This window comes from Taeniopygia guttata, chromosome 2 (genome assembly GCF_048771995.1).
Source record: "Taeniopygia guttata chromosome 2, bTaeGut7.mat, whole genome shotgun sequence".
NCBI lineage: Eukaryota > Metazoa > Chordata > Aves > Passeriformes > Estrildidae > Taeniopygia > Taeniopygia guttata.
This window is the reverse complement of record NC_133026.1, coordinates 150,134,937-150,156,075: the sequence shown is the minus strand read 5'-3', so window position 1 is coordinate 150,156,075 and position 21,139 is coordinate 150,134,937. Positions and strand designations below refer to the sequence as shown.

Here is a 21,139-nt window from a genome sequence, read left to right as displayed (position 1 = left end):
CTGCCTCACATCTGGGCGCTCGTAGGTTCCTACCCCGGCCACATCTGGGTGACCCCGCCTACCACAAGGAGCCCCCGCCCCCATCCTAGCTACATCTGGGCTACTCAACTCCTGTCCTCACATCTGGGCTGTCCCTCCCTCATTCTGCCCCTGCAACCTCTGCACCCTCCTCCCCCCCGGCTCCTCCTCGCCTCAACATCTGGGCTGCTGTGCCCTTGCCCTGTTGGTAGCTGGTCCTCTATAAACCATAGATTAATACGAAATATAATGGAAAAATAATGAAGAAGTAAGATCAAACCCGCTTTATTCCTTTTTGCAGGCAAATTCTGCCCCATATTCCTGCTCCGAACCTTTGTCACCGATCACAAGAAGGTCCCTGAGTCTTTACGTGGGCCACAATGAAATTAGTGAGTGATAAATCCAATTCATATCAATGGGACACAGGGAATTCCGTGCAGATCCAGCTGCTTCTTGGGTGGGAAATGTTAGCCCAGGACACACTAAATGTTTTATAGGGTGTGGATTTATTTTATAACTGTATTTATTAAGCCCGTTCCACCTTTCCCAGTTATTTTTTTCTCATCAGGGCTTCAAGGGCTGTGTGATCCCAGGAAAGGGCTTCTCCAGGATTTTCCAATCCAAAAGGAATAGCTGTAATAGAAAAGTGGAATTACTGATTAATCTGGAATGTTTCATGGATACAGCTGCTGTGGTGTCACCAGTGCAGGGATCCCATTCCACTCTGGTTTTTCCTAAGGATGAGCCAAACCCCCTTTGTGCTCCACTTTTCCCAAGCAGAGCTCACATTCCAATTCCCCCCATTGCAAAGAGCGTCTGTGAAGGGAAAATCCATAAAAATATGCAAAAACTCAGCTTAATTTTTAAGGGATTTATCCCAGGTTGTACTTGGGTGGGATCAAGGAGCAAACTGGAGCAGCTCCAGGCTAGGACAGGTTTTTTTCCCAGCTCACATCCCTGAAAAACCCATCTTTTCCTGTTGTGGGCACAGAAAATTTAGGAGAAAGCCGAGTAAATCTTATGGAATCCAGGGAAAACGGGAGAAATTCAATCCCAAGCTGTCCTTGGAAGGAGGCGGACAAGGGCGAACAAGCCCCGGCTTGAAGTTGTCCTTCCCTGCTCCCTTCCCTGGGGCTGGCTCCCACCCCTGGACAGCCTCTACTCATCCAGCCAGAAAGGTGGCTTGGATGTGTTTTTCCCGGGATGGCGCAACAGGGATCAAAGAGGCTTTCCCAGATCCAGCCCTTCCTCCGGGGGTTTCCGCTCCCGGCCGCCAACCGGGTGGGACCTTCCCAAGGGAATGTGGGGTCCCAGCTCCTCATCCTGGCTGGGGATTCCACATGGAGCAGCGCCCTTTGCTGACCCAAAACCTCTGAGTTTTCCTGGAATTATGGGATGGTTTGGGTTGGAATGGGCTTGAAAGGTCATCCAATACAGAGAGCAGGGAGACCTTCCACTAGAACAGGTTGATCCAAGGCCTTGGACATTTCCAGGGATGGGGCAGCCACAGCTGCTCTGGGAATTTCATTCCACCCCCTCACCACCCTCACAGCCAAGAATTCCTTCCCAAAATCCCATCTAATCTCACCCAATTCCACTTTAAAGCCATTCCCTGTGTCCTGTCCCTCCATCCCTTATCCAAAGTCCCTCTCCAGCTCTCCTGGAGCCCCTCCAGGCACTGGAAGTGGCTCTGAGATCTCCCTGGATCTTTCTTTTCTCCCCTAATTTGGGGAAAGCTTTTGCCTGTTACCCCTATTCCCCATCCCATTCCCAGGTGTGCTGCTTACACCTGTTTTGGGATGGATGAGGACATTAAGGAGGCTCAGCTGGGATGAGGTTCTTGATGACATCAGGGGCAGGTTGGAAGCAAAGGACTCATCCCATGAAAAGGGCTGGAGAGGAGTGGGGTGGGTTTCAGGATGAGGGTTAGGGGGTGTGTGCCCAGACCCCTCTACATCCAACCATGGAGCTCTGATGGATGAGAAGCAGCTGGGAAAAGATGGATTTGGGGATTAATTTAAGGATGTAATTGAAGAGGAAGCATCTCCTGCCAAGCAGGTTTTTCCTGATTATTTTTAAATCCATATTTTTGGCCTTGTTCTCCTCCTGAGTGGTCCAAAGTATTTCACTACTTCCCAAGGCTACTTGCTGAGGAGTTGCTGGTTGAGGGATACTCCCAAAATTCAGCTTTTGGGCTAAAACTTCATTTCCCAGGGTGCATCTTGGGCTGGGAGCTTCCAATCAGGCTGATTGGAGAGAGACTTTAAAGGAGTTTCCTGGGAGAGGGGGGACTTCCCTTAGGGAAGCAGGTGGGTGAGGAGTGAGGTCTTCTTCAGGCTGGCTGGGATTGGGAATGTTCTCCTGTACCAACTGAGCTTCATCCCCACTGCAGCTCCAAGTGCTCTTGGTGCAGCAAAGCCTGGTAAAATATGGAGTTTTTCCAAGTGTTTTCTACTCCCAGAAAAACTTTCAGGATGTTTCTGACTGGTTTTCACTTACCTCCTTGAGAAATCCTGTTTTTTGGGGTTTTTTTCCTCAATGTGGGGGTTTTTCATGGACAGGAACCAGGAATATGACCTGTATTCCTTGCATCCTCTTGAGTTTCTAGGGAAAACAGGGACTTGGGAGAGTCTGGCTGCTCCATGAGAAGAGGAGAGGGGAGAGGTGCTGGTGGAGACTCAACATCTCAATATCTCAATTTACCCCATTTCTCTGCTATGCTTAATTATTATTAATTGTGGTGGTGGAAGGTGCGAATTCCTGAACTATTTTAGGGGATTTCCTCTTTTTTTCTTTTTATTGCCTTTTATTTTGCCACCTACAACAGAAGTTCAGGGACTGAGCTTAAATTTTTTCAACATGGGTCCTCATTAAAGCTGAGCTTGACCCTGTGGGTTCCAAACTTTGGGACTGAGCTGTTGGGGTTTCCTTGGAGAGGAAAACTGGGGTGGCACCAACCCTGTGCTGTTTCCATCTCATTCCAGTGACCATCCTTGGATTCTCCCAGGAAATTGTGGATGACAGAGCCATGGGGGTGTCAAAAACCAGTGAAGTGAAGTGCAGCAGCAGGTGGGTACCATGGAGCATGGCAGGGAATTTTGGGGGGCTCCAGCTTTATTATCACACTGATTTTCCTGGGAATTTCACACTCAAGAAGAGAAATTCCTTCAGAATTCCTTTGGGAAGCAATCTTTAGTGCTGCTGGGCATCAGGATTAGGAAGTATGGCATCATGCCATGGTTTATGGTTACCACCAAGGGGCTGGTTTCAGTGGGATCAATTCTTCCTCATCCCAGGAAGCGAAAGAATGACTTGGAAAAGGGACGGGACAAGCCAGAAGTGCTCCTGGTGAAGGAGCTGGAATACACAGTGAAGGTACCACACCCCCCTCTGTGCTTTGGGGAGACCCTTGGAATTATCCCAAAAATTCAGTGGGAATCAAACCCATGGCATGAACTTCCTTTTCCTCTATCCTGCTCTGTCCTGCTGCGAAGCCTTCCACGGTAAAAGGGAAGAAGAAGAAACCATCAAAAGTCAAGGAAAAGCCACTGCAGGAGAACGTCATCAGCAGGTCAGCCCTTGGATTGGGATGGAGATGGGATCTGCAGGGCTGGGCTTTTCCATCTGGGTTATTCCCAGTGCATGGGAATGCCACACCCAGCTCTGCTTTCCTTGTGCTGCTTTGATTACCAACAGGAGTTTGATAGGGAAAAATAGTAAGGAAAAATAAAAGGCACGGAGTGATGGGAAAAGGGGAATCACCTGAAGCTGAAGGATGGAAGGTTTAGATTGGATATCAGGAAGGAATCCTTCCCTGGGAGGGTGGTGAGCTCCTGGCAGGTGTTTCCCGAAGAAACCATGCCTGCCCCATCCCTGGAAGTGTCTGAGGCCAGGTTGGATGGAGCATGGACAAACCTGGAATAGCAGAAGGTGTTCCTTCCCATGGAAGCGGCTTGGAGCAACAACATGATCCCTCCCAACCCAAACCATGATGCTAAAATATGTGTGTCCTTTCTCTGTCCCATTTCTGGCCGAGAAGCTCCCTGAAGCAGGAGGCTGCAGATGGGAAAGGCCTTGGCTCCAGCCTCTGGAATGGGATCCAAGCCGAGGAGGGAGCTGCGCCCGCGTCGGTACGTGGTGGTGGCTGTGCTGAAGGACTGGGGAGCGTTCCTGTGGCTTCTTCCCAAGGGAATTTGGGAGGGTTTTGGCTTCTAGTTTGGTGCAAGCCCCTGGAAGGAGCTTTTGAGCATCTGGAATTAAATTAAGGAGTAAATTCCCTGGTTTTGGGGTTGAGTACATCACATTTTGGTGGCATCAATGGGGAGCACCAGGATACAGGTGACTCTCACTTCCTAAGCAGGAGGTTGGGATTGGGAATCCCTTCCTCAGGAATTTGGTTTTCACCGTCTTCCTTGTTCATGCCCCCCTGGAAATGTCCAAGGTCAGGTTGGATGGGGCTTGGAGCAACCTGGGATAGTGGAAGGTGAGGGTGAAATTAGACGATCCTTAAGATCCTTTCCAACCCAAACCATTCCATGATCCTTTCCTGGTGCTGGAGAGCACAAATCCCAGAAAATCCCTGCTGTATTTTGCTTTTCCTGTGTTAATTTGTCTTCTTGGTGTGCAAATCCAGCCGAGTTGCTTTTCCTTTTTCCCCTCTTTGCATCCTTCTCAGAAACAGGATCTCAAATATCCCCAAAGTCTCCTGGATGGCTCAAGTTCAAGGAGCAGCTTTGAAACCCCCCCAAGGGTGCCTGTGGTCCTGGCATTCCCAGTACAACCATCAGGCATTTGCAGGCAGGAATGACTTTGGAAGGTCATGGCTCTTCCTGAATTTCCCAACAGAGTTTCTGAAGGATTGTGAATCCAAGAGCAGGCGTGTTCCCAGGGAATGAAAGTTTATGTGGACAAAACCAACCTGTAATTAACTCAGGGTTTTATTTTCCCCTTAATGAGTTCTCGCTGCAGCTTTCAGGAGAGATCCCTGCGTGGTTTTGGCTTCCCTTGAAAGCCTTGGGAAGAGAAACTTGGGGAAGTCGGGATTTAGAGTGAGAATCTCGGTGCTTGGCAAGCCCTGGATTAGTTTTGGGATGCCTTGTGCGGTCAGGAGCAGGAGAAGATGGTTCCAGCTTGGAAAACAAGTGTAAAAACAGTGGGATGGGAATTCTAGTGGCCTCCAAGGGACAGAATTTAGGGCTCTGTGTCCTCTCCAAGCTTGGTTTCTATCAGGTCCCCTTTTTTCCCTACATTTTGATTTCTTTTTTTCCATTTTCCGGGGTTTCACATGGCCTCCATGGTCACATTTGAGGGCTCTATGTCCCCTCAGAGCTCATTTTCTTTCAGGTCCCCATTTCCCCTAGATTTTCATGTTTTTTATCTTTCTCCAGACTTTCTGGTGGCATCCATAGGTCAGATTTTAAGTATCTCTTTGTGTCTTTTTGCTTCTTATCCCCATTTCCCATATATTTAGATTTTTTTCCTTTCTTTAGGAAAAAAAAAAATCTGTCCTCCAAGAGTCAGATTTTGAGGATCTGTTTTGTGTCCCCTCTGAGCTTATTTTCTTTTAGCTCCTATCCCTGTTTCCTGTGTTTTTTTTCCTTTTTCTTGCTTTCTACTCATCCCTATTGTATTTCCCACCCCGTGGCTTTGCTCCTCACTTCTCTTTCCCTCTTGCCATCTGCTGCAAGGGTGATTTCATCTTCCAAGCACCTGGAATTTGATCCATCTTTATTTTGGAGCCCTCCCATACCTTCTGTTCCCTGGGTTCCTCTTCCAGCAGTGCTTCCAATGAGCAGGTGGTAGAGGAGGGCTGGGAGTTTTCCTAAGTTTATCCATAAAAATTCATTTATTTTGCTGTTAGAAGGAAACCAGGGATTTCCTAACCCCATAAAACCTCAAAACTTGGGAAAACCTGGTATTTTGGGTTCCTGGATTCCAGCCAAGGGGGCTGAGGGAGGGAAAAGTGCTGGTTTGGGGTACCTGTGCCAGGGAACCTTTCCCAAATCCTTGATATTTTCTAGGAGGAGACCAAAGCAACTTCCCCTCAAGGGCCAGCAGTGGGGCTGGAAGGCTCTTCCAGGTGAGTAGAGTCATTTTTTGGATTATTTTTCATCCAGAGAACTGTAACTTTGTCCTTTTTCTTCTCTGACCTGTGGAGCTGCACAATCCTGGTTTTCCTTCCTGGATTGCTGGTGCCTTCCTGGAGCATCTTCTCTACATCCTGGTGTTTCTGATGACTTTAAATCTTTCCAAAACCAATCCCAAGTGGAAATTGAGGCCCAATCCTGGGATTTGAGGGTGGAGAGGGAAGTTCCAGCCAGCAGGGTGTGATTGCTCAGGTGGACATTCCTACATAAATTTGGGGAAGTCCTGGTGGGAACAACCAGGCTCCCAAATCCTGGGAAAAGGCTGTTTTTCCCCTCTAGATCCTGGCAGAGATAGGAAGCAGAATCACTGAAGCTGGTTAATCTGCCTCTTAAAAATTCCCAGTGAGAGGCCTCTAATAAAACCTCTGGAGGAAGGAGCTGATCCCAAAAGGTGCTGGGATTTTGCCTTCTGCTCCTGCCAATGGGATTGGAGGGGCTGAGCATGTTTTGCAGGATAATTTTCCCTAAGGAGTTTAGTGGGATTGTGTAACAGTGAGGAAAAAGCATCCAGCTCCTAGGTTTTTTTTTTTTTTGGAACTTGTTTTCATCCCAAGCCAGCTCGAAGGTTTTCCTTGCTTTGATGTCCCACAGCCTGGTAATTAATTATCTGCCTAGATTTATTTATGGAAAGGGGCCAAAATTCACACTTTCTGTTGCAGAAATTTTGTCGTATTTTGGCTAAAAGCAGGAATTTTGGCTCTTCTCTATTTGGAAGTCCAGGAAGAAAAATCATTATCCTGTTTGGGAGGAGGAAACTGGATTTACAACTCTTTTTTTGGGAATGATCAGGGCAGCTGGCTGTGCTTCCAAAGGGTTCCCGCTGCAGGATCCAGGAGTTGGGAAAAGCAGGGAATGGATCTGATATGTGGCTTGAGCTTAGCTCCAGGCTTAGCTAGGATGGACCAGAGGATTTGGCTGGGAGGTGACAATGACCCAGAAGGGAAAGCTGCAGGTTTCCCTGTGGAAACCTCAATGTTGAACTCACGGAATTCTTAGGGTTGGAAAAATTATCCAAGGTCACCACTAAACCACGTCCCAAAGCACCCCATCCATAGGGTTTTGAAACACTTCCAGGGAAGGTGATCCCACCTGGACAGCCTCTTCCAGTGCTTGACCACCCTTTTAGTGAGGAATTTTTTCTTAATACCCCACCTAAATCCACCCTTTGGAGTTTTAGGCTCAGCCTAAAACGTTTCCTCATTCTTATTTTGCTTGATTTTTCTGGAATATGAACACCTTGAAGAACTCCCTGCCTGGCTCGAGATTGGGAGAAATTATAGGGGCGGGTTGGTGCTTTATAATGGTTGCAAATCCCACAGAATTCCCAAAGATGCACCTGAGCTGTCTCCTGAGCAGGGGAACACTCCTGGATTCCTCACCCATATGGATGGTGGATATCATGGATCTGGGCACTCCTTGTCCTGTTGTATTGATGAGGCTCCTTCCCTGCCCGTTCCCCACTGGAATCATCCCCACAGTCCCAGGAATTGTGTCCCATCTGTCTCCTTTTCCATGGTTGGCCTGACCCCTTCCTTTGTGATGTTGGTGCTGCCGGACCTTTTCTCCTGAGCTTTCTCTGGAAATATTTCCTTGGGACCTCCCCTGTTCTGTCTGGTGACCTTGTGGTTCTGCTCCTTTGAGCTTCCTCATCCCACAAAATCCAGCTTGGGGTCATTCCCTGCTGCCTCGGGATATCTGCATCCGTGGCGCTGCCACGATTGGAGGGAAATGAGGGAGCAATTCCCTAATTTGGGATGGAAGAGGGGAATGCTGGTGGTAAGAATTGGCTGTGGTGACATTGTAGGTCTCAGGAGAAATCCCAGAGAACGGGACCTGCAGTGGGAGACCAGCTCTTGGAGATCCAGAATGGAATTGGGGTAGGAAAACCGGGGGGAATGTCCCGCCCTGGACCTAATGCTGCCCCTCCACCATTCGCTTGGGATTTGGGATAACCTCTCTGCTTTCCCAACATCTCTTCCCATATTCCCGCTTCCCACAGGTCCCAAGTGAAGCTGTTGCTGGTGGGGTTGCATCCCCCTCTGGAGATCCCTTGGAGAGGGATGTGGGGCTCACAGATGTGAGGGAGAGTGAGGAGAAGGAGCTGGATCCCCCTATCCTACAGCAGGAAGAGGATTCCCAAGCCCCAAAAAGAAAAAGAGGGAAGAAACAAGAGGAAAACAAGCAGGAAAATGGATTGAAGAGAAAAAGAGGGAAAAGACAGGAGGAAAGCAAGCAGGGAAAGGGATTGAAGAGAAAAAGAGGGAAGAAACAGGAGGAAAATAAGCAGAAAATGGGATTGAAGAGAAAAAGAGGGAGGAAGGATAAATTTGAGGATTTGATGGATGGCATTGAGGAGGAAGAGGAGGATGAAGGCAGGAATTGGGAAGGGGAACAGGGAAGAGCCAAAAGACAAAGAAGCAGCAGCAGCCAGGGATGGGATGATGGGAAGAAAAAGCGGGAGAAGGGGAAAGCAAACAAGCGCAGGATGGGGAAAGTGAAGAGGGTGGGAAAGGTGGGGAAGAGGAAAATGAAGAAGGAAAAATTGCTGGAAGAGGAGCAAGAGATGGAGAAAGACGGGGAGGGAGAGAAAAGAGTGGGAGGTGAAGAGGAGGAGAAGGTAGGAAAAGGAAGTGGAGATGGAAAAGGAATAGAGGAGGAAGAGGTGGCCGAGAAAGGGGAGGAAGGATTGGGAGAGACTGGGAGTGCAGGGATGGAAAAGGAGGTGAAGGTGGACGAGGATGAAGGGAAGGGACATATTCCAGGGCAAAAGAGGAAAAACAAGAAGAAAAAGCCAAAGGGGGAAACAAAAGAGACAAAGAGTGAAGAGGAGGAAACCCCAGGGAAAACTGGGAAAAGGAAATCTAAGGAAGGAGAAGAAACGAAAGAGGAAGAAAAGAACAATAAAAAGACTAAAAAACAGAAGGAAGAAGAAAAAGAAGCAGAAAACAAATGGAAATGGTAAAATCCATTGTGCCTTTGGCAGGTCTAACCGTGGGACTGGGAACTGGGATTTTAATTTTATTTTGTGGAGCAAAACAGTGAAAATCCCTATTTTTTGGCTATTTTCCTATATTGCCTTGAGCCTTGAACTTGCCCCTCTTGGAAGTGGGTGAGGGATCAGGGAAGGAGATCCTGAATGCACAGCAGGATTTGTATTGTAATTATTTTTATTTTTAAATTTATTTGTAATATTTTTTCTCCTCCAATTATTTTCCTGGTGCCTGTCCTAGGAAGGGAGAAGCTCATGATTATTGGAAGGGAATAATAACAATAATAAAAAATAATAATATTAAATAGGAATAAATATTAAATAATAATATTAATAAAACATCTATCAGGGAGCTGTAGAGGGGTTGAATTCCTTCCCCACTCCCTTCTCCAGCAGATTTGGGATGATCCAGGCAGTTATTTTGTAGGAAAGGATGTGGAATGTGGCCGCTGGATGCTGGATTATCTTTTGGAAGTGCGACTTTAACCACTTGGTGTCACTCTCTCCCAGATCTCCCCAAGATCTGGGACAGAGCGGGAGGATTTTTGGGATGCTTTTTGGGAGCCTGTGGCAAACCCTGATCAGGGAGGAGCCGTTATCCCAGACAGGGATCTCCATGGATACCTGGAGCTTTGAGGTGGCCCTTGAAGGATCCAGGGTGATGGGAAAAGTGGGATTATATGTGTTTTTTTCCCTAATCGATGCCTCGTTTGGAATGGCTGGATTCCAGCACGGAGGCTGGTATGTGTGAATTCAATCCCAAAAAATTATCCACAGCTACATTTCCCATGAGGAAATTCCCAAGTGTCACCCTCCTTGGCCTCTGGATGGGCTTGGGGGGGGCTGTGCAAGGTGAGCGTGGGCAATGCTCTGCAGGAATTTGGGATCCCATAATTTTGGGAAGAGAGACAATCACAAAATTATCCTGACACTGCCTTTCTCTGATGCTTTCAGCCCGAATTCCTGGAGTTTGTTGGTTTTCTTTGCCTATTTAATTTCCTCTGTTTTTTTGGCAAAAGGCACCTTTGGATACCATGGATTTATTCCACTCTGCTTCCCACAGGGAAGAAAAAAAATCACAAATAACTTCCTGGGCACTACTGAGCAAGAAACAGGAGTTTTGCTTTCTCTGTGTAGAAAATCCTTGGAAATCCCGGAAATTCTTGGCTTTTCTTTTCCTGGAGATGCTGGGATTAAAGGGCCAGTGCCAGCCTGGCTGTGGGGGACAGATCCCTGCCTGTCCCCTGCTGTCACCAGCGCTCTTCCTCTGACACTAACCTGTGGTTTTATCCCTCTTTTTAGAATTCTTCTCCTGCTTTTGTGGTTGGATTTTTTGGAATTACTATTTTCGTAATTTTTAAATTTAATTTTATTGGATTTTTTTGTTGCTGTTTTTTAAATCCTTGCAGTTAAAACTTGTAGTGGCTTTAAAATCCCATTTGCTCCGGCAAGGGGAAAGATTCCTTAAGGTCTTATTTGCATTAAAATCAAAGTTATAAATATTTATGAGGCATAGGTTTACCAGAGAGGCCCTGGTTGCCCCATTCCTGGAAATATTCCTTGGATTGGATGGGGTTTGGAGCAACATGGATCAGTGGAAGGTGTCCCTGCCCATGGAAAGGGGTTGGAATGACATGGCTTTTAGGATCACTTCACTCCCTACCAAGTTCCTCCATGTCACCACACCTCAATTTCATGGATTCCATTCCAGTTTTCCTTGTTTTAAAGAACAGGGAAACTGAGGCAGCAGCAGAGAAGATGGGATTTCACCTGGAGTTTGTGCCAGCTGTCACTGCTCTGAGCGCTCTCCCCATGTGACCTTGGGAGGAGGTGCCAGATGCCAGATTTTGGGATATTCTCATGGACTCCTGTGTGTCTGTTCCAGGTGGGAAGAGGAGAAGAAGGAAGATGGAGTCAAATGGATGCAGCTGGAGCACCGAGGGCCCTACTTTGTGCCCCCCTACGAGCCCCTGCCCGAGGATGTGCAGTTTTATTACGATGGTACAGCTGTGATGGCACCTAGTTCTTGGGGTGGTGCCCTTTCCTTAGGGAAGACGAATATCCCATTGGAAAAGCCATGGGTTCAAGCTGGAGGATCTTACACCTGGTTGGAATTATGGGGGTTTTTGGGGAGCTGATCCTAATTGCTGATTTTTCTCATTAAGCTGTATTTTGGGTTTGAGCTTTTGACTGACACATCCAAGGATTTGCCTGGGCTGCTCCAAGCTCCTGATGTCCCCAAGGTCACCTCACATCACCTTAGAGCAACTCAGGGTGTCACTGGCAGGACAGATCCAGGCCTTTGCTGCCTCCCATTGGGTTTCCTGCCATTCCCTGCTCTCAGTTCATCCCTGAACTGAGATTCAATTTCTGGTGGACCAAAGGGAAATAAGGACATTGAGGGTCAGCCGAGGGATGGTGGAGATGGAAAGGGATCACATTCTCTTGGTGCTCCTCACTTCCCTGGGGCTTCCCATGCTTTTTTTGTGCCATAGGAAAAAGGCCACTTTGGGAAAAGGAGGTGCCTGGCAGCACTGCTGGGATATCCATGGGGTTGTCAGGGATTTTGGCTCCATGACGAGGAGCCTTGACAGGGTTTGGACCTGATCTTTGAGGTGTTGTGGATCTGAGCTGGTGGCTTTGGACTTTGGGATCTTTGATGTTGACGGTTTTTTTTCCTAAAAAATGTCACCATTCCTGGGTGGAAAAGAGTGGACAGGCAACAACCCCAAGTAGGAAGGGCCCACGGAGGAACTGGTGTTCGGGGGTTGTCAAGGGGCTGCTCCAGGGCTCAAATCCCATCCGTCTAAAAATCCCAAAAAACAGTGGTTTGAGCAGGAATCAACCATTCCCTGGACATTTCCCAATGACTTTTTTCTAAAAAACCAAATTATTTCCAAGTAATTCCTAGGATGAGCCAAGGTATTCCTTGGTTTCATTGTATTTCTCCAGCCAAAGAGCTCAGGAGGGAATGGTGGCTTTGCCTCCAAGAGATGATTCAAGATCCTTAGAAAATCTAAGAACTAATCCAAAATTCTGCCCAGAGAAGCTGTGGCGCCCCATCCCTGGAATGTTGGACAGGACTTGGAGGAACCTAATTTAATGGAAGGTGTCCCTTCCTGCCTCTCATTTCCCAGGAAAACCCTTGAAGCTGAGCCTGGCCACGGAGGAAATCGCCACGTTTTATGCCAAAATGTTGAATCATGAGTATACCACCAAGGAGATCTTCCAGAACAACTTCTTCCATGACTGGAGGAAGGTACCTTCCCTGAGAGGGGTCCTTGATATCCATCAAACCCATCAGCTCCAGGCTGTGGTGTGGGATGGAGGGAATGGGGGAATTTATTCCTTATTTATAATTATGAATTTTTAAATCTTATTTCCATGTTTTTTGGTGGCTTTGGGCTGGGATTTGCTTTCTGTGCTCCCTCTGAGTTTTAGTGATGGGTACAGGTAGTGGATCTTGCAAACAGCTCCAAAACCAGTTTGGAACACCAAATGAATGCCCTCTGATCCCAAAACAACCCAAAACTTTCTAGGGAATGTTTACACCTCCCAAATATATTTTGTGCTGTCCCTGCAGTTGTGTTTGGGGACTTTTTTCCATGTTAGGTTCTTCCACCCCAGAACTGGCTGTCTTTTTTCAAAGAATGGGTCTCTATTCCCTTTTCCAAGGACAGGCACAAGCAGCAGCTCCATGTGGAATCAGTTTTTCCTCCAGGCTTTTCACAGCACCTCTCATCTCTTTCCCAGGAAATGACCTCAGAGGAGCAAGAGATAATCAAGGAACTGGACAAATGTGACTTCGGAGAGATCCACAAATATTTTGTGGAGAAAAATGAGGCTCGGAAAGGGCTTCCCAAGGAGGAGAAGCAGGTGAGGACTGGTTCCTATGACATGTTTTGGGAATTTTGGCTCTTTGTTGTTGTCTTTCCTGGTGCTGTGCCCTGAGCTTGGACTTCTTTAATCCAGCTCTGTCTCCATGGCCATCACCCCCCTCTTCCTGAATTTTATTAGCAGATCTGCACCTTCCATGGCTTTGCAGGGTGCCAGTCGTCCTTGGTCATGTTTTGGAGTCCTCCCCTGTCTGGAGGATTGTGGACTTTGCCAAGGGAATGATGGCACTTAGACTTCTTGGTTGGAATGTTAAAGGTCCTTTCCAATCCAAAGCATTCTGATTTTTTTGGGGTTTTTTTTTGTGGTGTCCTGGTTTCAGAAGCTGAAGGAGGAAGCGGATAAGATCCAGGAGGAATATGGATACTGCATTCTGGATGGACACCGGGAGAAGATTGGCAACTTCAAAACTGAACCTCCAGGGCTCTTCCGTGGCCGTGGGGAGCACCCCAAAATGGGGATGCTGAAGAAGAGGATCATGCCAGAAGATGTCATCATCAACTGCAGCAAGTGGGTTGTCCTTGGAAGTGCTGAGCTCCTGGGGCTTCCCTTGGGACTGGGGGGAACTGGGCACTTCCTCTGCCCAGAGTTGGGGTTTTTCCCTCTTCTAAAATCCCTGTTTTCCACATCCTGGGAGTGTTTTTCCCTCTGAGTTTTGTGAGCTGGAGTGGTCTTAAGCTACTCATTTGGAGATCTCGATGCAAAACATTCCCCATGGCTCCAACAAGTTTTTCTGTTGTTTCCAGCATCCAAATGATAAACACCTGATTGTGGGAAGCGTCTGGAGCACCAGGAGCAGCTGAGGGAGCTGGAGAGGCTCAGCCTGGGGAAAAGCAGGCTGGGGGGGACCCTGACAGGAAGGTGGAGTCACACAGGGCTTGGTTTTGTCTCCCAGGAAAAAAAAAAAAATAGGAGACAAGGAAATGTCCTCAAGTTGTGCCAGAGGGAGTTTTAGGTTGGATATTAGGAAAAACATCTCCACAGACAGGGTTGTCAAGCAGAGGAAGAGGCTGCCCAGGGCAGTGGTGGAGTCACCAGCCCTGCAGGGGTGTGAAAGCTGTGTAGATGTGGCACTTGGGGACATGGTTTGGTGCTCCTGGCCGTGCCGGTTCATGGTTGGACTCGATCTTGGAGGACTTTTCCAACTTTAATGATTCCATGTTGTGGAGTAATTCTAGATGGATTCCATGTTTTCTCAGTGTGGTGACCATCTTTGGCTCACTGAAAATTTCATTCTTTGTGGTCCGAGGGCTCTAAATCTGCTCTTTCCACAGGGATTCCAAGATTCCCGAGCCTCCAGAAGGTCACAAGTGGAAAGAGGTGCGCTTTGACAACACGGTCACCTGGCTGGCCTCGTGGACAGAGAACATCCAGAACACCTTGAAGTACATCATGCTGAATCCCAGCTCCAAGCTGAAGGTTGGAATAATGCCCTTGGTCAGGTGAAAACAATCTGGGAAAGCCAGGATGTGGAGTATCAAAAAACATTTTTTACCTTGCCCTTCTCTTAAAAGTTGATAAACAAAATGAGGGAAAGGACAGATGATTGTAAAGCATTAAATTTATTCCAAGGAATGGGTTGCTCCTGGCAGAGCGATCCTGGTGCCACATTGCTTGTGTGTGTCCAGGGAAGGCTGTTGGAAGCCAGATGGGGGCTGAAAGGATCCACAGGGGCTAAGAAGATCCACAGGGACCAGAGTTATCCTGGTATAAATTAACCAGGAATTGGGGGGTAGGAAGAGATGGGATTGAGCTCTATGGGAAGAGAAAGGGGATTTAAGGCTGTTTCCAAGGGCTCAGGGAAAGTGGGAATGCTGCACAGGTGGACACGACTGAGCAAGTCCTGTGTCAGTCCACATCAGTGTCCAAGGAGCCACCTTTGGCCATGGTGTGACCACTGGTCCTTGCTGTGCTCTGGCTGGTGGAGAACACCCTGACTTGGCCAGGATCCAGACCCAGCACGGCCAGCAGAGGGCACAGAAATCCTGGACGAGCTGTTTATTTTCCAGTTTATTCCCTTCATGGATTTTTTTTTTCCCCAAGAAAACAGCGGGGTTTGAGCAGGATTTAGATGCTGGAGGTGTTTCTAGAGCAGGACTTGACTGGTAGAGGTGGAATAAGGATGGGGCATGAATGGAAAACATCCTGGTTTCCCATTCCAGGGCGAGAAGGACTGGGAGAAATACGAGGTAGCTCGGCACCTAAAAGATGTTGTCCACACAATCCGTGCTCAGTACAGGAAAGACTGGAAATCCAAGGAGATAAAGAAGCGGCAAAGAGCAGTGGCCCTCTACTTCATTGATAAGGTATCCACAGCCTCAATCCATGTGGAAGTTGGGAATTCACTTCCCTGATCCACCCCACCATGTAGTTTTTGGTGTTTGCTGGTTCTGCCACCCAGGGTGGCTCCACATGAGGAATGTGGGGATGATTATGGAATCCTGGAATGGTTTGGCTTGATGGGACATTCAAGACCATCTCATTCCAGCCCCTTGCCGTGGGCATGGACACCTCCTCACTTGACCAGGTGGCTCCAAGTCCCATCCCATCCCACCCATTTGAATATTTCCAGAGGTGTGGAAAATGAAAATTGTTCCTAGTGGAAGGTGCCCCTGCCCATGGCAGGGGGTTGGAATTTGATGATCTTGAAGGTCCCTTCCAAATAATTCTGTGAATCTATAGATGGAGATGATCTGATCTCCTCTAGTCCTGATCCGCTTTAACAACCTGGGAAAGGGGGATTGAGGTGGAATGGCATGGGATGGATGACTCCTGATTTTCTTTGCAGCTGGCCCTGCGAGCTGGGAATGAGAAGGAGGAAGGGGAGACTGCGGACACGGTCGGCTGCTGCTCCCTGCGCGTGGAGCACATCCAGCTGCACCCCCAGCTGGATGGGCAGGAGCACGTGGTGGAGTTTGACTTCCTCGGGAAAGACTCCATCCGTTACTACAACAAAGTGTCTGTGGAGAAGCCGGTGAGTGGGGCAGGAATGCAGGAAGGGCTTGGTTATCTGGGTTCCCTGTGTTTATCAGTCCCAAATTCCCATCTGAAACCTGTTACCAAGATGTGCTTTAACCCTGGGGAACGGGAGAAATTTTGGGATAGAACTTCCAAGGTTGTTCTGCTTCATGAGGGAGAAGTCCCACCCCTTGCTGGAGCACCCTCAGTTGGCTCGTGCACATCAGGACTTGAAACGTCTCCATTTGTATTAAATAATTTTCCTTAACCCATGGGAAAGAAGATTTTAATGGTGTTTGTGGAGAAACTGGAATGCCAGAGATGGGAAAGATCGGGGGGAGCACCCACTGGCACTGTGAAGTTGAGAAGGTTGGTGGGATGTGCCAACACCAGGGTGAATCAGAGTCCATCTGGAGGAGGAGAGAGATGAGGGAGATGTCTGGGAGCAGTTCAATCCTCGGCCCTGACCAGGGCTGTCCTTTCCCCCTCTTCAGGTGTTCAAGAACCTGCAGCTGTTCATGAAGAACAAGGACCCCACCGAGGACCTCTTTGACCACCTCAGTGTGAGTTGTCACCTCAAAGCTTTTCAAACAGTCCTGGTGGCCCTGAAGGAGGAGAAGCCAAACCATGACACCCTTGGCCACTTTGGTAGTCGTCCCTTCGCCTTATTTTACCTCTCTGCTCTCTAGGAACATCATTGTCACTGTTTGAACTCCCTGTGAGGTTTTCCATCCTCTTTTTCTGGAGTATCTCTGCTCCCTGAGGAGCTGGATTCCTGCTCCTTCCCTCCTCCAACTCACCCACTTGGGCTTTTTTAGCCTTAGAAGGTCTGCCCACATTTTGGGGAATTACTGAAGGTACCAGAGCTCAGCTTTTTGATGCTTTTGCATCTCATTAGGGCTCCACAGAAGTGGGAGAGGTTGATGGAGGGATGTGCTGCCTTCTCTCCTGGAAAAATCTCCTCCCTCATCTTCCTTGGGATGGGATATGGGATTGATGAAGCAGCTCCATGTTCTCGGTAGAACAGGGATGTGATATTGGATGTGAGGTCAGGAATAATTGTTTGGAAAAGACCTCTAAGATCATCAAATCCAGGCATTAACCCAGCACTTCCAGGTCCACCACTAAACCACGTCCCCAAGTGCCAAAGTGTGTCCTCTTGGACGTAGGTGGGCAGAAATGTTTTACTTTCAGAGATATTTTTTTTTTTTTTTTGTGGATTTAGATGGAATTCTAGGCCAGTTTTGGGTAGATGATGACCTGACCCCACAAGTAGCTCTACAAGCTGCAGGATTTAAATTTTTGTTAATGCCCAATCTTGGTTGCTTAGGCAGAAGATGATCTAAAAAGAAATTTGTCTCAGCTTCTACTTGTCCTATTCCTTAAGGAATCATGGAATGGTTTGGGTAGGAAGGGACCCTAAAGACTGTCAAGTTCCAAATCCCCACCATGGGCAGGGACACCTTCCACTATCCCAGGTTGCTCCAAGCGCGATCCAACCCGGCCTTGGACACTTCCAGGGAGGGGCCAGACACGGCTTCTCAGGGAATTCCATTCCAGGGCCTCACCAGCCTCACAGGGAAGAATTCCTTCCCAATATCCTATCAAGCTCTTTGTCACTTTGAAGCCATTCCCCCTTGTCCTACCACTAGAATTCCTAATGCGAGTTTCCCTACACTTTTCCCTGTTTTCCCTCCTCCAGACCACCTTCCTGAACAAACACCTCCAGCGCCTCATGGATGGTTTGACGGCCAAAGTCTTCAGGACCTACAACGCTTCCGTCACCCTGCAGGAGCAGCTCAAGGCCCTCACCAACCGTGAGTGCCAGGGGTCGTGGTGTCACCAGAGCATGGTGGGACCAAAGGGCTCAGGAATGTCCATCCATTGCCTTGGGATCCCTAAAACTGCCCATGTCCCACTTGGGGCAGGTGATGCTCCACAGAGTGGGGCGGGAGTGGGGTGAGCAGCAAGTGTGGCATGTTGGTAAGCGATAAATGGTGAGCTCAGGGGTGCTCTGACTAACTGATAGCCAGGGTGGGAATATTTTTCCCTCTTTTCCCTGTGTTGCTGGTTGGCTGCACTATTTCTGCCTCCTTGGGTGCGTGAGGGATGAGTCACAGCACCAGGCTGTGATGCTCAATTGTCCTTCTGCAATTCCCACAACCATTATTGCTCTCCCTGGAGAGAAAATGTGACAGCAACTTGTTTGTCTTTCCTTCTGCTGTATTCCCTGCTTTTCCCAACTCCTGGAAGGGAGTCAGAGTGATGTTTTTTCATTTCTTTCCAGCTGAAGACAACATTGCAGGAAAGCTCCTGTCCTACAACCGAGCCAACAGGGCTGTGGCCATCCTGTGCAACCATCAGAGGTCTATACCAAAAACCTTTGCCAAGTCCATGCAAGTCCTCCAGGAAAAGGTGGGACAGACCCAGCAGAGAGATCCCAGACCTAATCCGGCCTCCAAATTTTATTTTTGGGCTGGGGTGATGTCTGAAGGAATCACCTTGTTCGAGAACATCAGGGAATGTCTTGGGAGTAGTGGGTTGTAAGCCAGGGGTGGAGAGGGATGTGGTGACCTCAAATGCTAGGGGGAAGCAACTTGGCACAGAATTTGGGTGAGTTTTTATGAGTTTGGGGCATTTTTCATCACTCTGTCTTCAAACCAAGCTGGGGGCCTGTTGTGATGGCAGCTCTGGCCCAGTTGGATCAAGATGAGGGAAATTGGTTTTCCTGTCTTTTTGCAGGAGGAGCAGCTTGAAAATACCTTAAATTACCACTTTTAATTGTCCTCAGTTTTTGCTCACACCCCACTGAAGGGCTGGGACTTTTCTGAGTGCTCTGGTGCTGTCACAAGTCCCTCAGTCTCAGGCAGGTGCAGAGGATGGACAGATTTAGGAGCTCCAAGTGTTTGTGGCACCTGGGCTGGGAGGATATTTTTTTAGAAGATGCTAAAAAAATGCTTGAGCCCGGAAAATGCTGCAGGGCCAAATTGGCAAGTAGGGTTGGTAAGAAATTGAGGAATGGTGTGTGAAGGGAAAGAGGGAGAGGAAGCTGAAACCTTCAGGGAGGTTGGAAGTGTTGATTGACTGTTTCACCTTCACAGATCGACGCCAAGAAGAAACAAGTGGAGGAAGCCCAGGAAGAAGTGAAAAAAGCTGAAGATGAGTTTAAAGACACAAAAGATGCCAAAGCAGAACTGTGAGTGGCTTTTCCTTGGAATCTTCTCTTGCAGAGGAATCCAGAGGGCCCATGGATGGGAGTGATGTGTCCCAACACCCCATCAGAACAGAAATGCCCATGTTTGGAATTGTGTCCTTCTTGTCTCATGGAAGTTTGGAAGGTGGTTAAGACCTTGTGGATGGTTCCCTTCAGGGACACCACCCACTCTCCCAAGTTGCTCCAAGCTCTGTCCAACCTGGCCTTGGACACTTCCAAGGATGGAGCAGTCCCAGCTTCTCTGGGAAACCCACTCCACGATGCTGGATTTTGTTTGCCCACCTTTGGTGTTGGAAATGACATTTTTTTAATTGTTAATTTTTAATATTAAAAAAGCATCTCACCAGATCCAAACCCTTGAGAGATCGGTTAGTGCTGAATGGCTCCTTTGACTCTCCCATTCCAGAGAATTTCTGGGCTTTGGGACATTCTGTGTTGTTCATTCTCTGCCCTCAGTAACGTGGAGAAGAAGAAGAAGCTGTTGAAGAGGCTGGAGGAGCAATTGGCCAAGATGAACATCCAGGCCACGGACAAGGAGGAGAACAAACAAATAGCCCTGGGCACATCCAAGCTGAATTATCTGGATCCCAGGATTACCGTGGCTTGGTGAGTCTTGGGTGTGAAATCATGGAATGATTTGGGCTGGAAAGGACCTTAAAATTTGTGGTGTTCCATGGGCAGACACCTTCCACTGTTCCAGGTTGCTCCAACCTGGCCTTGGAGACTTCCAGGGATGCAGTGGAGAGGACACTGCTGGTAACTGGTCCCTACTGGTGTCTTGTGGTCTGCACAGGTGCAAGAAGTTTGGGATTCCCATCGAGAGGATCTACAACAAGACCCAGAGGGAGAAGTTTGCCTGGGCCATCGACATGGCTGGCGAGGACTTTGAATTCTGAGCCGGAGCCTTCCATGTTAAATCCCAAATCCTGCTCATTTGGTGCTGTTGGGAAGCTTTTTCGTTTGTTTTTTAATTTGCTGCTGCTGGTGGCTGAGAGTTGAGTTTGGTGCTTTTTTTGTTTGTTTTTGTTTTTGTTTTTTTTTTTTTTTTTTTTATGGAAGAGCAAGCACCTGGATTTCCAGTTGAAGCAGGTATTGCTGATTGGGATTTTGGACTTTGGGAACTCTTAATTCCTCTTCAGAGTTGCCAAGTACTTGGGATTTTTTCTTTCTTCCTCTGGCGTCCTGGAAGGAGATTAAATAAGAGCCTTAATTGTGCTGATCAACAATCTAATCCTGTCTCCTTGGTGTAGTGGAGCTGTCCTGCCCTTTCCAGACTGAGTGGGATGGATGGGGAAACATGAGGTGATGACAGCAGGAAAACAGGAACTGCAATATAAAACCCAGGATTAGTTTAGGGATGCACTGGGGGGCAAAGGAAAAATCTCAAGTTTTAAATTTCATAGAATTCACAGAATTTCTAGGGACTTTGTGCTCTTTCACCTCCAGGAGGGGAGAAAGTTGTGCAGTTGCAGGGAAATTACATGGGAAAAACATGGGAGGGAATTTGTGTCATGTCAGGAGTAGGTAGAAGGGAAGATGTTGGATTTAAAAGTAGTTTCACATTGCAGGGGGTTAAAATTCATGCTGGCCGTGCATTTTAAGCACCCCCATATGGTTAAATTTTTGTCTGGGGGAGGACATCTCACTTGAGGCTGTGTTAATTTCCTTATTTCCTTCACTTGGCTCTGGCTCAGCTCCTGTATCCAGAGCAAGAACTGAACTGTCCAGACAGAAGTTTAGGAAATGGGGAATTTCCTAGGAAATAGGATAACGCTGGGCCAGGCTCTGTGGGATGTGTGGTGGGGAGTGGGACCAATATTCCTGGAGCTGATCCTGTGGTTGAGATGATGCCTTTCACATCATCCTTCCCGCTCCAGCTGGGAATGTGTCGATTTCTCGGGGTTCTGATGGTCAGGGTGA

The 21,139-nt window shown here is 48.0% G+C and overlaps 1 protein-coding gene across 1 annotated transcript; it reads left to right on the top strand.

Annotated features, from left to right (window-relative positions):
- The first annotated feature begins 324 nt into the window (after window positions 1–324).
- TOP1MT (DNA topoisomerase I mitochondrial) lies at window positions 325–20,218 on the top strand. The gene is made up of 21 exons (XM_002187078.6): window positions 325–407; window positions 3,003–3,087; window positions 3,315–3,393; window positions 3,513–3,589; window positions 4,058–4,148; window positions 6,039–6,097; window positions 7,969–8,041; window positions 8,164–9,122; window positions 11,039–11,154; window positions 12,291–12,412; window positions 12,907–13,029; window positions 13,370–13,557; window positions 14,322–14,466; window positions 15,210–15,353; window positions 15,836–16,021; window positions 16,500–16,568; window positions 17,708–17,822; window positions 18,293–18,420; window positions 19,107–19,201; window positions 19,676–19,825; window positions 20,013–20,218. Coding segments are annotated over exons 1-21 (3,108 nt in total). The 5' UTR covers window positions 325–406; the 3' UTR covers window positions 20,116–20,218.
- The last annotated feature ends 921 nt before the right edge of the window (window positions 20,219–21,139 follow it).